Source organism: Microcebus murinus, chromosome 3 (assembly GCF_040939455.1).
Source record: "Microcebus murinus isolate Inina chromosome 3, M.murinus_Inina_mat1.0, whole genome shotgun sequence".
Classification (NCBI taxonomy): Eukaryota; Metazoa; Chordata; class Mammalia; order Primates; family Cheirogaleidae; genus Microcebus; species Microcebus murinus.
The window spans coordinates 72,752,778-72,767,154 of record NC_134106.1 but is presented as its reverse complement, the minus strand read 5'-3'; the positions used below and the strand labels follow the sequence as shown (position 1 = coordinate 72,767,154).

General features: G+C 40.0%; 1 protein-coding gene across 2 annotated transcripts in view; it reads left to right on the top strand.

The window, feature by feature from the left end:
- Positions 1–414: 414 nt before the first annotated feature.
- Positions 415–14,377, top strand: part of EIF2AK3 (eukaryotic translation initiation factor 2 alpha kinase 3) — a 70,098-nt gene continuing 56,135 nt past the window's right edge. For both annotated transcript variants that reach the window (XM_076000962.1, XM_012774352.2), the window contains exons 1-2: positions 415–960; positions 11,888–12,017. In XM_076000962.1, the coding sequence (XP_075857077.1) occupies positions 641–960; positions 11,888–12,017 (450 nt within the window). In that variant the 5' untranslated portion in view covers positions 415–640. The remainder of the gene's footprint in view (positions 961–11,887; positions 12,018–14,377) is intronic.

Below are 14,377 nucleotides of genomic sequence, written 5' to 3'. Positions count from 1 at the left end.
CTTTCCCTTCCTCTTGGGACCGTCTTCACAGTCAGAAACCGCCACGTATTAAGTGCCGCTTCCAACCAATCAAGAAGCAGTTAGCTCAGGTCTTTGAGAGGCATCCAGTTTCGCCAATGATCTTCAAGTTTTCTCCAGCGCCTCGGTTTGAGGGGCGAGGCCAACCACCTCCAGGGCCAATCTGTTCCAGGAAGGGTAGTCCGGGAACTGCAGAGACCACCAATCGAGTAAGAAGGCTTCAGGGAAGGGGATTTCTCATTGGTAACTGTGTCCGGAAGAGGGACGGGCTCCAGACACGAAAGTACGATTTAATTGGTAAGCGTGATGTTGACAACCGGGAAAAGCCCGCCTTCCCCTGCAAGTCCAGCCTGGGACCACGGAGTGGCAGTGGCCGCAGCCAATTGGAGAACAGACGCGCAGAAAGTTTGCTCAATGGGCGATGTCCGAGGGAGGCTGTCACTCAGGTGGCGGCGGCGGAGGCAGGGCTGAGACGTGGCCCGGGGAACGCTGCTGGCTGTCCAGGCCATCGGGGCGGCGGCAGAGTCCTTAGCGCGTCCTCGCCCTGGTGGGGGCTCCGAGCGGCGGGAGAGGCGGGCGCCGGTGGCTGCGCCTCCATGCTCGCGCGCGGGGCGGGCCGCTGATGGAGCGCGCCACCCGCCCGGGGCTGCTAGTGAGGGCGCTGCTAGTGAGGGCGCTGCTGCTGGGGCTGCTGCTGGAGGTCGCCGCGGGGACAGTGGCCGCGGGGCGTGCCCGCGACATCCCCGCGCCGACGGCGGAGGCGGCATTCGGCCTGGGGGCCGCGGCCGCTCCCACCTCAGCGGCGCGGGTACCGGTGGCGGGGCCCGTGGCGCCGGCCGAGGTGACTGTGGAGGATGCTGAGGCACTGCCGGCTGCTGCGGGCGAGCAGGAGCCGCGGGGGCCGGAGCCCATCGACGAAGCCGAGCTGCGGCCGCGCGGCAGGTGAGGGGCTGCGGATGCTGGGATGCGACTTGTTTACGTGCACTAGCCGCGGAGGATCCGAGGGTCAGGGGGCGGAGATCCGGGACCAGAGGCGGGCATCTTCCCGGGCTGCGGCCTTTCGCTGGCGAAGGACAGCTGGTGATCAGGGGGCGAGCGCGGGGCAGCAACGCTCTCCCATCCCCTGGCCACTGATGGCATTGGGCTCAGCTCTCGAGCGCCCGGTCCTTGCTCGGGGGCGATAGCAGCATCCTTGCAGGTGTGAGGGGATACTCGGAGAATGGAGCACCCGGATTGCAAAGAAACATCACTTTCCCTCTTTTGTTATTTCCGGGCTTTATTCATCCTCCAAGAACCTTTTCCCCTCTTTTTTCTTACGTGTATCACCCCATGTCTGTGCTGGTGTGACAGCTGTTTTGAGAAAGGGCTTTCGAAAGAGATGTCTACGTCTTCCTTCAAACACAACTTTAGTGCCCAGACAAGGATTGAGATCGGTATTTCTGTAGTTGAATCTGCAGAACAGCCACATCAAAATAATCACTTAAGTCGTGCTGGTTAAATCCGCCGTTTTTAAGGCCCCACCCCAATTTTACTGAATCAGACCTTCTCTGGGTAAGAACCTGGAATCTACATGTTTAATGAGCACTCGGGACAATCCTTGAACACACTAAAGTTTAAGAGCTATAGTTAAGTTCTTGAATATTGGTTCTTGAACCTAAGAGCTATGGTTAGGTTCTTGAATATTGCTTAGGATCTTGAACAAGGGGGTTACTATATAAACATTTAATATAGGATTATCTTGGTTGAGTTTCTTAGCCTTCTTAAAAATGTTATTTCAAAGTACATGTTTTAACGGACTTTTCAAAGTCTAGATACAAATGTAAGGCATGTTATTGTCAAGGTATTTTGCAGAGACAGCCAATCTTAGTACAGCTGGGGAGAAAGTGATGTCCCACTTAACAAATGGAATGATAAAAGAAGCATTAGGTAAATTAGACCACAGAGAGCTAGAAATTGAATTAGAAAGTATTTTAAGCTTATAATATAGTACCTACTAAATCATAACAAGTTAGTTGTAATTTTCAATTAAATATCAGAACTTTGATTTATATACCCGGAGACTACTATATAGGATAAATACTAAAATTCTCTAGGCACCATTTGAATATTTATATGTAAAAAATATTTTTTTAAGTAACAACTATATAGCAAAATTTTCTTAGGTTTGCTAATGAATCCACTGTCCTTGAAGAGTATTTATCTTAAAGAAACTTCTGAAGCACCTGCTGAAAGTAAATTACATGGAGTAAAATGTTTTGCTTTTCTTAGAATGTTTCTTAGATGCTTTGTTTTTCTTAAGATTCAGCAAGTACTTAGTACTTCAGCAAGTACTTATCCACTGACAGGGGCCCAAGGTACCCTGGAGTGATGGAGGTTAGGCAGATAGTCCCTGCCCTCCAGGAGGAGTATGCAGTCTAGCAGTGAGGATGAAATGAGGAGATCGATAATGGCATTACAGAGCAGAAGCAGTACAAATTAAGGTTCATGTGTGTCCTCAGGTTTTTGTGGTGTTCCCTGGGTGGGGGTGAGGTAGGTGAGAAGGTAAGAAAATTCTGTGGCAGAATGAATTGGTTCCTGAAAAATGGGTAAAATTGGGACAGACAGACACTGTACTTAAGGAAACAGCAAGAGATGCAGAGGCTGGAGATTATGTTTAGAGAACATTTTGCCTCTGTATACATCTATGTGTGTGACCTGTGTGTGTGTGTGTGTGTGTGTGTGTGACCTGTGTGTATGTAAGAGATACAGATGTGCACATATGTATGCTGGGCAGGGAGAAGTAGAAGATGAGGCTAGAAAAATAGGTTGGGGCCACATTGTGTGTGTATACAGTTTTACTCTAGTAGCAGCAGCATCACCTGGGAACATGTTAAAAATCCAGAATCAGGTACCACCACAGACCCACTGAATGAGGATCTGCATTTTAACAAGACCACCATGTGATTGCCATGCACATTAAAGTTTGAGAAATGTTGGATAGAGTATTCTGAATGCCAGGCTTGATCAAAATTACGCTTAAGGAATATTTCTGTACCAACAGTGTGTACTGAAAACTTCGAGTTAAGAATACAAAAAGGAGAGTTATAACAGTTTAGATAAGAGGTAGAGTGTTAAGTGGTATAGAACACAGGGGACAGAGTTGGGAGATATTAGAGGCAAAATCTTGGTTCCTGGCAAATGAATTCATTCTTCCACCCTTGATACCCCTCTCCAAAGATTAAGACTAGGTTGCCAAAAGATGAGAGCACACATAGGAAAATAGAAAGGTTTAGGGGAGCAGGGAAGAAAAGGTAAGGGGTTTGGTGTTGGACATAGTGACTTAGAGGCGCAGACAGGACATCCAGAGGGAGACATTTGGGAGGCAAGTGGAAATGAGTGGGAGCTCTGGAAAGGGCAGGTTAAATAACTGAAGCTGTGAGAAAGAGGAGGCTCATGAGAAAACCTCAGGAAACATCTTATATCTTAGGGAGGAAGATGAGCCAGCAAAGGAGACTGAGTAGGTTGGAGATATAGGATGAGGACTGAGAAGAATGAAAGATCTGGGGATCACACTTGTAAGTAAAGCAGCAGAGTCAATACTCAGATTGCAAGAGGTTAAAGATTCATCCCTTTCTGCCCCACTCCCTCCTTTCCTCACCGACAAAAAGTAATTTTTAAAAGGAACTTCTGAACTTGTTTATAGACTGAGAGAAGGGAGCCTGTGTAGACAGGTTGAAAATGAAAGGAATAGGCAAGGAGGTGAAGGTAATTGGAGAGGATCTACTTGGCAAGCAGGAGGATCACTTCTTTCTCAGAAACTATTAATAGAGTTTTGAAAATGGGAATTTTGCCTGGAAGAGAGTCAGTGAGCTCTGGCAAACAGAATTGGCTAGGAAGAGTTAGGGCCCAGTTTTAGGGTCTGCCTGATAGTGTGAACTTGAGATAGTGTGGAATGTTTGAGAAACATCAGGTAAGTTGATAGTCAACCGGAGAGGAATATGCAAAGTATATAAAAGTTTTTTTTAAGTACTCTTTTAAAAAAGTCAAAGCCCAGAGAATGTCGGTTCCATAATAATAGACCAATAGTCTGTTACAAGGAGTAGGATTAGGGGAACAGATTTTAATTAACCAAGTGTTTATCACAAACAGATGTGAGGAACTGTGGTATTTGCAAAACTTTTAAAAGTAGGGAGATGGGGAATTAAGATCTTTATTTTTGCATATTGTCTTTTGATGCTCAAGAAGCAATATGAGACTTGCCAGTTCATTATTTTTTTTCTCTTGAGAGAATTTTCAGCTTTTCATTGGTTTCATTCTAAATGTTACTCTGCATGTCAAGCATGTGAATGAGAAAATAAGCTATTTTTTTCTTTAAAAGGTAGCTAAGTAGGCCAGGTGTGGTGTCACATGCCTGTAGTCCAAGCTACTCAGGAGGCTAAGGCAGGAGGATCAGTTGAGCCCAGGAGTTGGAGGTTGCAGTGAGCTACGATGATACCACTGTACTTTATGATGATGCCAAGTAGATCCTCCCAGGGAGACAGAGCAGTGAGATTCTGTCTCCAAAAAAAGAAAGAAAGAAAAGAAAAAGTAGCTGAAATAAACTTGTTTTTCTGGTAGCAATCTTTTTGTCCATGTTTCTTCTCTTAAACATTACATTTAATTGAAATTTAAATGTAATGGTCACTGCAGAAAGTTGGAAAGAAAGTTTCAATCTCATCTCACTGTTAGGTTTCATGAACGTTGGCATAATTTATGAATTACTGGTTTTCTGTCTCCAACACAAGTAGCAAATTGCAAAGTGTTATTTGAGATTCTTTCTATAGGTTAAGAGGATGTTCTGACAACCTCAAAAGTGAATAACTAGTCTTTTTTTTTTCACCTCCTGAAGAACTAATCTTAACTATCATGCTAATTTGCAAAGTATATATTCTTTTTTCCTCTGCCTCTAGCTCCTCTCTAAGAAAAATATTACTAAATTTGACATTAATCTCTGGTGCTTCTTTAATTTATTCATCTGTAAACTGAATATTTGGATTAAATGAGATAACATGGAAATATTTGCAAATGTAAGAGGATGTAATTCCTCTTTCTCTTTCCTGTCCTTCCACAAAGTAATCTGATGTGAAACAATCCAGAAATCCTTTAACTACTAGGACCCTTGAATAGTAGCATCTCAGAGTACCATGTTGATAGGAGGGTCAGTTGTCTAATCCCATCATTACTCTTCCAACTCCACTCTCAGAGTTAACTAAAAACTTCACATTTAAAGAAGAATTTACACAGAACTTTCAAAGCAAGTCATAAGCCAGAGTAAATATACTTTGGGCAAGTAATGAACCATCCTTCCTGTCTACAATTGTCCTTAGCTTTATTGGCTATGGGTAGGATAAGTGACAGGGATGGGAGACTGTGTTCTTTATTGGAGCTCAGCTCTCTGTGCTCCTAGGCATTTTGCAGAAGGGATCTGTCTTTATCAATTGCTGTGAGCTATTGCTTCAGTGTGGCTCTTCCATCTCTAAATGTTGCCTGGGAATTCCATTTGCTTTTCTCCTTTTTTGTAACAAAGGAGTTGCTTCTACATTTTTATTATAAATTGTTTTAAAATACTGGGAGAACTTATTATAGAGGTAAATGTAGAGAAGGAGGTTAAATGTGGGTGTTTGTTTTTTAACTCTATTTTCTTTATAAATTACCATTTGATTAAATAGGTTTCATAGAATAAAGTAGAAAAAGTGCTTCCAAAAATGTTTTAATCTAATAGGGAAAGGATATCTATCACTCTCATTTTACCTATAGCATTGAATGAAACCTTAGATTGTATTTCTTTAAGGTCTAACTAATATGTCAAAGCTATAAAGTATAATTGGTAATTTTGGACAATGTTTTGATTTGGGGCATGGCTAGTCTTGTGATATGTTTAAATAAAGGAGGTTTGACTTGAAGATTTACTTAGTAGGTGAGAACAAAGTCCCATTGGTACTAGTTTGTTTCTAAACAAGAACATATGCTTCCTTTAGTGAGAGCATATATTTGGGTAGAGGATTCTTGGCTATATAAAAAAAAAAAAAAAAAAAAAAAAACCAGATTCAATCAAATTACATTTTTGGCTTTGTGAAGTTTTCTTCCGCTATAAGAAAGGAAACTTGAAATTTTATTTTCTTTTTTTTTTTCTTTTTTTTTTAGGACCCTGGCTTAAGCATTAATGAAATTTTAAAACAGGTAGTTGTTAATGTAGAAACTGTTCAATCCGTACAATGTTCTCCTGTCGTCTGCTTCTCTTCTTTCACATGGGAACTTTACATAGGAGATAAGGCTCCCTTAAAATTACTTTATGAAGAAATTTAGCATATACTTCTCAGAATTTGATAAACTTGACTGTAAATAGGCAGGTGTTCTGGGTAACTTAAGGCAGAGCAAACACTTTTTAAAAAATTGCATATTATGGCATAAAGTCATTTCTGCTAAATTGAGGTCATAATCAGTAATTACAGGATAAATGACATCTTGATGAGATTTCTGGGAGGAATAAAAAGCTGCACATTATAGTAATATAGTAGTTGCCACGTATGCAGACTTATAGTTAACAGAATAATAGATTTAGAGTTAGAAAACCTGAATTTCTGCTCCTGTTCAAAACTTACTTGGTACATGACCTTAGGCAAGTCATGTCTTTTTACACCGTTCTCAGGCTCTTTTTTTGTTTTATATGGATATGTTTGTCCTACTAGGGTTTATTCCTTCGACAAACATTTATTGTATTTTATTAGAGGCTAGGGACTGTTAGGTCCTGAGAGTAGATAAATGTCTTTTTCTTAGGAAGCTCCAAGTCTGACAGGGAGACAATTGTGTTAAAGAATTAACTCTCCTAGAATTGATAATAATTGACATACAAGTTCTGTGTGAGTGAAGAGAATGCAAGTGTCAAGTTAGCGAGTCCCGTGAGCAGGAGCACAGAGCGGGGAGTGTGTGCAATGATCATAGGGCAGTGGTCCCTAAGCTAGGGCTCCTGGACCCCAGTGGATCTCCAGAGATAACAATGGGGATCCATGAGGCTGTTGATATTTTAAAATAACTAATGGAAATTGAACGTTTAGTAGGGAGAAGCCTAATTAAAAAGTCAAGTTTCTTTGTTTTGAACTAGAATTACCATATCATACCATACCATACCATATCAAAGCTGATATGGTAATTATTGTTGTTTCTTTCTAGAAATATTGAATATTTTTATTGGTTCTTAAGTATTTCCTCTAAAGATAAGGGAATTAATTATATACAATGTTCATTTGGCAAATGAAATAATTTAAGATGTGGGGCAAAATATAAATGAACAAGGGAACTTTTTTGAAAAGGTTAGAAACCTCCAGGGTATGTGTTTGTGTGTTTGTGGCTGCAGGGTGGGGGAGGTGAAGGAAGAGGGGACTGAGGTTGGCAGGAGAGGCAGAAAGTGAGATTAGGAAAGTACACTGAAGCCAGGTTGTGAAAGGCTTTATGAGCCATACCAAGCGGTGTGGCCTTTCTTCAGTGGGCACAGGGAGCCTTGAGAATTTATCAGATTTCTATTATGGAAACACAGTTTTTGTAAGAGTGTAGGGGAAAGAGACCTGAAGCAGCAAAATGTAATCAGAAAGCCTTTTAAGGTGTTCTGATGAGAACTGGCAATCTGTTCTAGGGCAAGATCAGTGGTGATGAAGAAGAAAGAGATTTAGCAGAAGTTTTAGAAATAGAATCAAGAGTACATGAGAGTGAGGGGGCAGGCAGAGTTGATGTCTGAATCACATGTTCTGTGAGGGGATGGATGGTTATGCTGTTAAGGGGGAAAGGAGGGAAGAAGAATAGGATGTGGGAGATAAGTTAAGTTCTCTGAGCATGTTATGCTGATAACAAGAAGATTCTGTTTAAGATGCAGAACTAGTGTAGTGAGAGAGATGGTGAACTGTATAAATTCTGTATAGGTTTGGAGGCTGTTGTACTTACCATAGAGAGAAGAAGCTGTGGGCATTGACCATCTAGATAGAACATATACAAAAATGGAAAAGTACCTGCTCTAGAGTGATTGAGAGCTATAAGAATGATAGGTGAGGACCCAGGAGGGACTGATCCTGTAGAAACCAGGGAAGAAGAATGTCCAGGTATGAGGAACTGGCCCCGACAGTGCCTTCTGTGAGAACAGACCTAATGAGGGGAATCGATCTGGCTGTTAGGAACCCATTGGAAACTTTCTTGAAAGTAGCTTCAAGGCTGGGTGCGGTGGCTTATGCTTGTAACCCCAACAGTTTTAGACGCCTGTGCAGGAGGATCACCTAAGACCAGAAGCTTGAGAGCAGCCTGGGCAACATAGCAAGATCCTGTCTCTACAAAAAATTTAAAAAAATAAAAATTGCTGAGTATGGTGGTACATGCCTATAGTACCAACTACTTAGGAGGCTAGGGTAGAAGGATCCCTTGAGCCTAGAAGTTCCAGACAACAATAAGCTATGATCATGCCACTGTACTCCATTCTGAGTAACAGAGCAAAACTACCTCTAAAAAAACCACATACACACACAAAAAAAACTTCAAAGAATTGGATCATGTGTGAGAGAACAGTGTTTGCTGTAGAATCAGCCAAACAAATGCCTTTGTAAAACTAAAACAAAGTGTAAGTGAGCAATAGAAGTTTCAAAAGAACTTAACTGATGATGAGTTGTTCAGTATGCTTTCTTCATCCAAGCCACAAGTTATTATTTTTTCTCTGTGGAAATGGCCTTCTGTGGTAAGTCAGTGTTTGCACAACTGATCTTATCATATCCATATAAAACAAACAAAAAAAGAAGCTGAGAATGGTGTAAAAAGATGTGACTTGCCTAAGGTCATACACCAAATAAGTTTTGAACAGGAGCAGAAATTCAGGTTTTCTAACCCTAAATCATTAACAAGCAGAATAGATTGGCCAAAAAGGTTGTTGACTTAGTTAAATGTACCCCCATAATAGGTTTTCAGTGAAACAATAGCTAAATAGTAAACCCCAAATTACCTATTAAAACATGTTCTTGTATATACATGTGACACACATATACATATTTTATTGTTGAATTTTTCTTTGTTGTGAAGATGAGAGCTAGAATTTTGTTATTTTTCTCTGAATATACCTCTGGCACACAAGTAGCAGCCATGTATTTAGGATAAGCATAGGGTTTTTTGGTCATTGTAAATAGAATGCCTGGGGGAATAAACAAACATTGTTGGTTCTTAATTTTAAAAAAATAGTACCTGAAGTGTTTGGTGGCCTTAATTTTTCATGGGTTAACACTGCTTACACTAAGTTTTGTTTCAGTTAAAGTTTTTCATTCAACCATTTATTTGCGCTTAATGATTATTGAACAGAAAAATGAGACAGGACTAGGAAAGAGTTAACTTAGCTCTTAACCCCTGATCTCTAACTTTACCTAGATCTCTAACTTAATAAGATTCTTACTTATTGTAAAATAATTTTCTTACTCAAATTATCCTTCTCTACCAACTCCCAGTAGATTTCTTTAGAAAGCAGAAGGAGAACATGTAGGGAGGAGAGTTGGGTGGTCCCCTTTCGTTTGGTTTATTATATAAAATTACTTGACTTTGTAGCGTGGCAAACTCTTTATTTTCACAAAGTAGACTAAGAGTTACCATTTGAAAAATTGAAAATTAGAGTTAGTGTATAGTTTGGAAACTAAATTAATGATTCTATTTATTCATTTAAGAAATTGTTCTTTGAAAAGTTTGTCTTGGGCTCACGCCTGTAATCCCAGCACTCTGGGAGGCCGAGGCAGGTGGATCGCTCAAGGTCAGAGTTCAAAATCAGCCTGAGCAGGAGTGAGACCCCGTCTGTACTAAAAATAGAAAGAAATTAATTGGCCAACTAAAAATATAGAGAAAAAATTAGCCAGCCATGGTGGCGCATGCCTGTAGTCCTAGCTACTCGGGAGGCTAAGGCAGAAGGATTGCTTGAGCCCAGGAGATTGAGGTTGCTGTGAGCTAGGCTGACACCATGGCACTCTAGCCCAGGCAACAAAGTGAGACTCTGTCTCAAAAAAAAAAAAGAAAAGAAAAGAAAAGTTTGTCTTGGTCAACTTGTGACTTGACTTTGAGTTTTTATACGTTGTGCATCAAGTGAAGTAGAAGAGAGAAAGTTGTATCTTATAATCCTAACCAGGAATATAAGTATACATGCTTAGAATTTACATGGTCCTTAAAGCAGAAATATTGTACCTAACAGATTCCTAGAATAACTGTACGACTCATCCTTTCATTCAATAAATATTTATGGAGAGCTTGCTGTGTATCTGGGAGTGTATGTTCCAGACAGAAGGAACTGTAGCTGCAAAGGCCCTGAAGGAAAATCATGCATGATATGTTTCAAGAATAGGGGAAGTGTGTCTAGGAGTATTGATTTTGGATATGTGAATTTTGAGTAGCCTGTTAAGATGATCTAAATTTGGTAGGTATTTGGATATGTATGTTCAGAGTTTAAGGAAGAGGCCTGGAATCAGAAATATAAATTTGGGACTTACCAGCATATAGATGGTATTTAAAGATATGAGACTGGATGAAATCACCAAAAAAAATTACATGTAGGTAGAGACTACTTTAAGAGATAGGAAAGATGAGGAATCAGAAAATGAAAGTGAGAAAGAATAAGGTAGAACTAAGTTCCAAAAAGGGGAGGGGGGCGGAATCAGGAGGATATGGTGTCCTGGAAGCTGCATATAGTGTATTTCATGAAGGGCAGAAGTAGCTGATCAGGTGCTGCCGATGGTCAAGTGAACTGAGACCTTACTGTGAGATTCATCAATGTGAAGGTCATTGGTGACTCTGACAAGAACCATTTCAGTGGAGAGGTAGAGGCAAAAACTTGGTTAGAGATGTATCTTTGCAATGATGAAAGCCATTAAAGTAGCATATCCTTAAAAAAAAAAAATTGGTTAGAAATGGTTGGACAGAAGGGGAGGAGAGGATTTGGAGACAGTGTATATAACAACTTTTTCAAGGAGTTTTGTTACAAAGAGGGGCAAGAAATAGATTGAAATTTGAAGAGGGGAGAGGGATTCATTTTGTTTGATCTGGTTTGGTTTTTAAATTGGGGGAAATAATAGCAGATTTTTATGCTGCTATTGATATAACAAAATACTGTAGAGTGGGTAGCTTATAGAGAATAGGGATTTATTTCTCACAGTTCTGGAAGTTAGGAAGTCCAAGATCAAGGCGCCAGCAGATTCAGTGTCTGGTGAAGGCCTGTTTCTCACAGATGGCACCTTCTAGCTGTGTCCTCATGTGGTGGAAGGGGTGAGGGGGTCTGTGGCGCTGCTTTTATAGTGACACTAGTATCATAAGTGAGAGCCACACCTTCATGCCCTAATTGCCTCCCAAAGGCCCCATATCCTAATGCCATCATCATCATACTGGGGATTAGCTTTCAACATATGCATTTGGGGGGTGGGTCACAAACATATATTTAGTCTATAGCAAATGCTGATGGGAATGTTCTAGTAGAGAGGGAATAATTGATGATGTGGGAGTGAAAGGAGACACTGCAGGAGCGAGTTCTCACATATGCATCAGGGAGAGCTCTATTTCTTTTTTTTTTCCTAATAATCTATTATTAAATATTTTTTACACTTTTTTTTTCTTTCTGTACACCCAAACGCATAGATCAAAGAGAGCTCTATTTCTTAAGGGGAATTAGTGGTGGATGTGAATATGGACAAACATCTACACTGATCAGGAGGGAAGGTGGAATTCATGGGTCCAGGTGCTGATAAGTGGTTAGAGGTGGTACTCTTTCAATTACTTCTCTTTTCCTGATATATGGAATAAGTCCCCAATATCTTAGATATCTTTTAAATTTTGTCCCTTTTTTTTTTTCAATTTACAGGTCATTATTAATTATCAGCACTTTAGATGGGCGAATTGCTGCTTTGGATCCTGAAAATCATGGTAAAAAGCAGTGGGATTTGGATGTCGGATCCGGCTCTTTGGTTTCATCTAGCCTAAGCAAACCAGAGGTAAGATTTTTCTATTAAATGGTAACTAGAAAGCTTAGTTACAATGAGTAATTTCTGATATTAATGGGCTCAGGGCCTGAGTGCCTAGGTTTGAGGCCTTTCTGCTCTTACAGGCTGTGTCCTTTTAGAGGAATCGTTTAACTTTTCTGTTCTTCAGTTCCCTTCCTGTAAAATAGGATGGAAAATAGGACCTACTTCTTAGGATTGTTTTGAGCATTAAATGAATTAATCATATAAATGAGTAGCTGAGTATACTCTCTGCAATATCAATATAGCACATTATCTGAGTTGTAAATGATCATTTCTTATTATTACAAGAGCCCTAGGAATAATAAGATAAATATAACTAAATACTTCATTGAGTTTTACCAGTTAGAAATCCATGCTGCAAAATACTGTAAATTATTATTCCCTACATTTCCCTCAAGTGTATATCCTAATTGTGAGCATTATTCACTTGCAATTTTTTTAGAATATAGTTCTAGGCAAACTTGATTATTTGCAGAAAATTTATACTTAATAATTCTGAGCTCTGTGATAGAGGGAAAGAACATAGATTCAAAAAGACCTTGCTTCCAAAACCACATTGGCATCTGACTTCAAGACTTGGACAAGTGACTTAGCCCCATAGAGCTTTCCTTAGTGTTTGAAGGTCCCTGCCCACCTTGATGGGATGGAGATGGGGGAGATTAAATGAGGGACGCTTATTCTCCTCACCTTTAGGGTTTTTTTCCTTTGAGACAGAATCTCATTCTATTGCTCGGGCTAGAGTGCTGTGGCATCTAGCTCACAGCAACCTCAAACTCCTGGGTTCAAGCGATCCTTCTGCCTCAGCCTCCCAAGTAGCTGGGACTACAGGCATGCACCACTATGCCTGGTTAATTTATTATATATATATATATATATATATGTGTGTGTGTGTGTGTGTGTATATATATATATATATATATATATATATATATATAGTTTTTTTTTTTAAGTTGGCCAATTAATTTTTTTCTTTTTTTTAGTAGAGATGGGGTCTCGCTCTTGCTCAGGCTGGTTTTGAACTCCTGACCTTGAGCGATCCTCCCTCCCTCCCTCCTCAGCCTCCCAGAGTGCTAGGATTGCAGGCGTGAGCCACTGCGCCTGGCCCTCACCTTTAGTCTTGACTTTGATGGATTACGTCTCTCTCCTTTTCCAGAGCTTTATTCTGTTGTTTAAATAATTTAAAAATAAGTCTGTCTTTTGAGTTGTGACTGCTAACATTGAAGCATTCACCTCTGTTTTCCAGTATGCCCTCAGCCTTCTACCATATCAAGATGTTCCTGTAGGACACTCCCTAAAGTAGTCTTTTTTCTTTCATCGTCGATCTTTTCCTTTTAAAAACTTCCTGGCTGGCATTAAATTTGGAAACGACAAAATTTAACATGACCTGGAGAATGACCTGAATATTGGTGATGGAACTTTCCAATGGGAAAACTGCTTCCAGCAACTAATCTATAATAGCAGACTTCCTTCTGCTTTCCAGTAAACCCAGCCTGAATCTTTTCTGGTGCACCCAAGCTGGTACTTAGGGAAACAGCACTGCCAAATTTCCATATTTGCTGTGTGCTAAGCCCTGACTAGACTTTCAGAGTGCCTAATATTTGTCAGACAGTATATTGAAAATATCTTTTGAGAATAGTGAACTTCTATTGTATTGTGAAGTATTAATGTGGATAGAAATTTGATTGTAAATTACAATAAATGTTTTGAATTGAGTGTAGTGTCCTACTCCAGTTAAACTTACTTATTTTACTTATTTGTGTTCTGCTGGGATTATGCTTGGGTGTGCATGTTTTGCTTTGTTTTTAAACTAGACATAAAAGATGATCAACAAAATGAGAAGATTGTAAGCTGCTTGCATCTGAGGTAATATTGCAGTGTGTTGTAGTGGTGCAAAGCATGTGTGTGTTTTCAGACTGAAATATACACAGGCACAAATAGATAAATTGCATGGTATGGCAAAGTAGAATGCATAATAAGTGTATTTAAGTTATAAGCATACTTGGTTTTCTTACAAATAGCAATTATATTAGCTGCTTGTTAAACTACAGTTCAACTTTCTTACTGTCCCTAGTCCTTACTATTTTCTGTGGTTTATTAGGGCTCTCTTGTTTTAAGTGTCCTCCCCTCCTACCCACCTCTAATCCTAGATTCTTTGGATAGAATCCCTTGAAATATTGAATCACAGCGTATTCAAAAAGTTCACTGTGCACCTTTACTGCAATAAATGAAAAATGTTCACTAGTCACTTTCCACACAGGAGAAGAATCCTGATACCTGTTTGAATTATCTAGATTTAAATATTCTACTTTACAGAATAAAGTGTAGAAAAA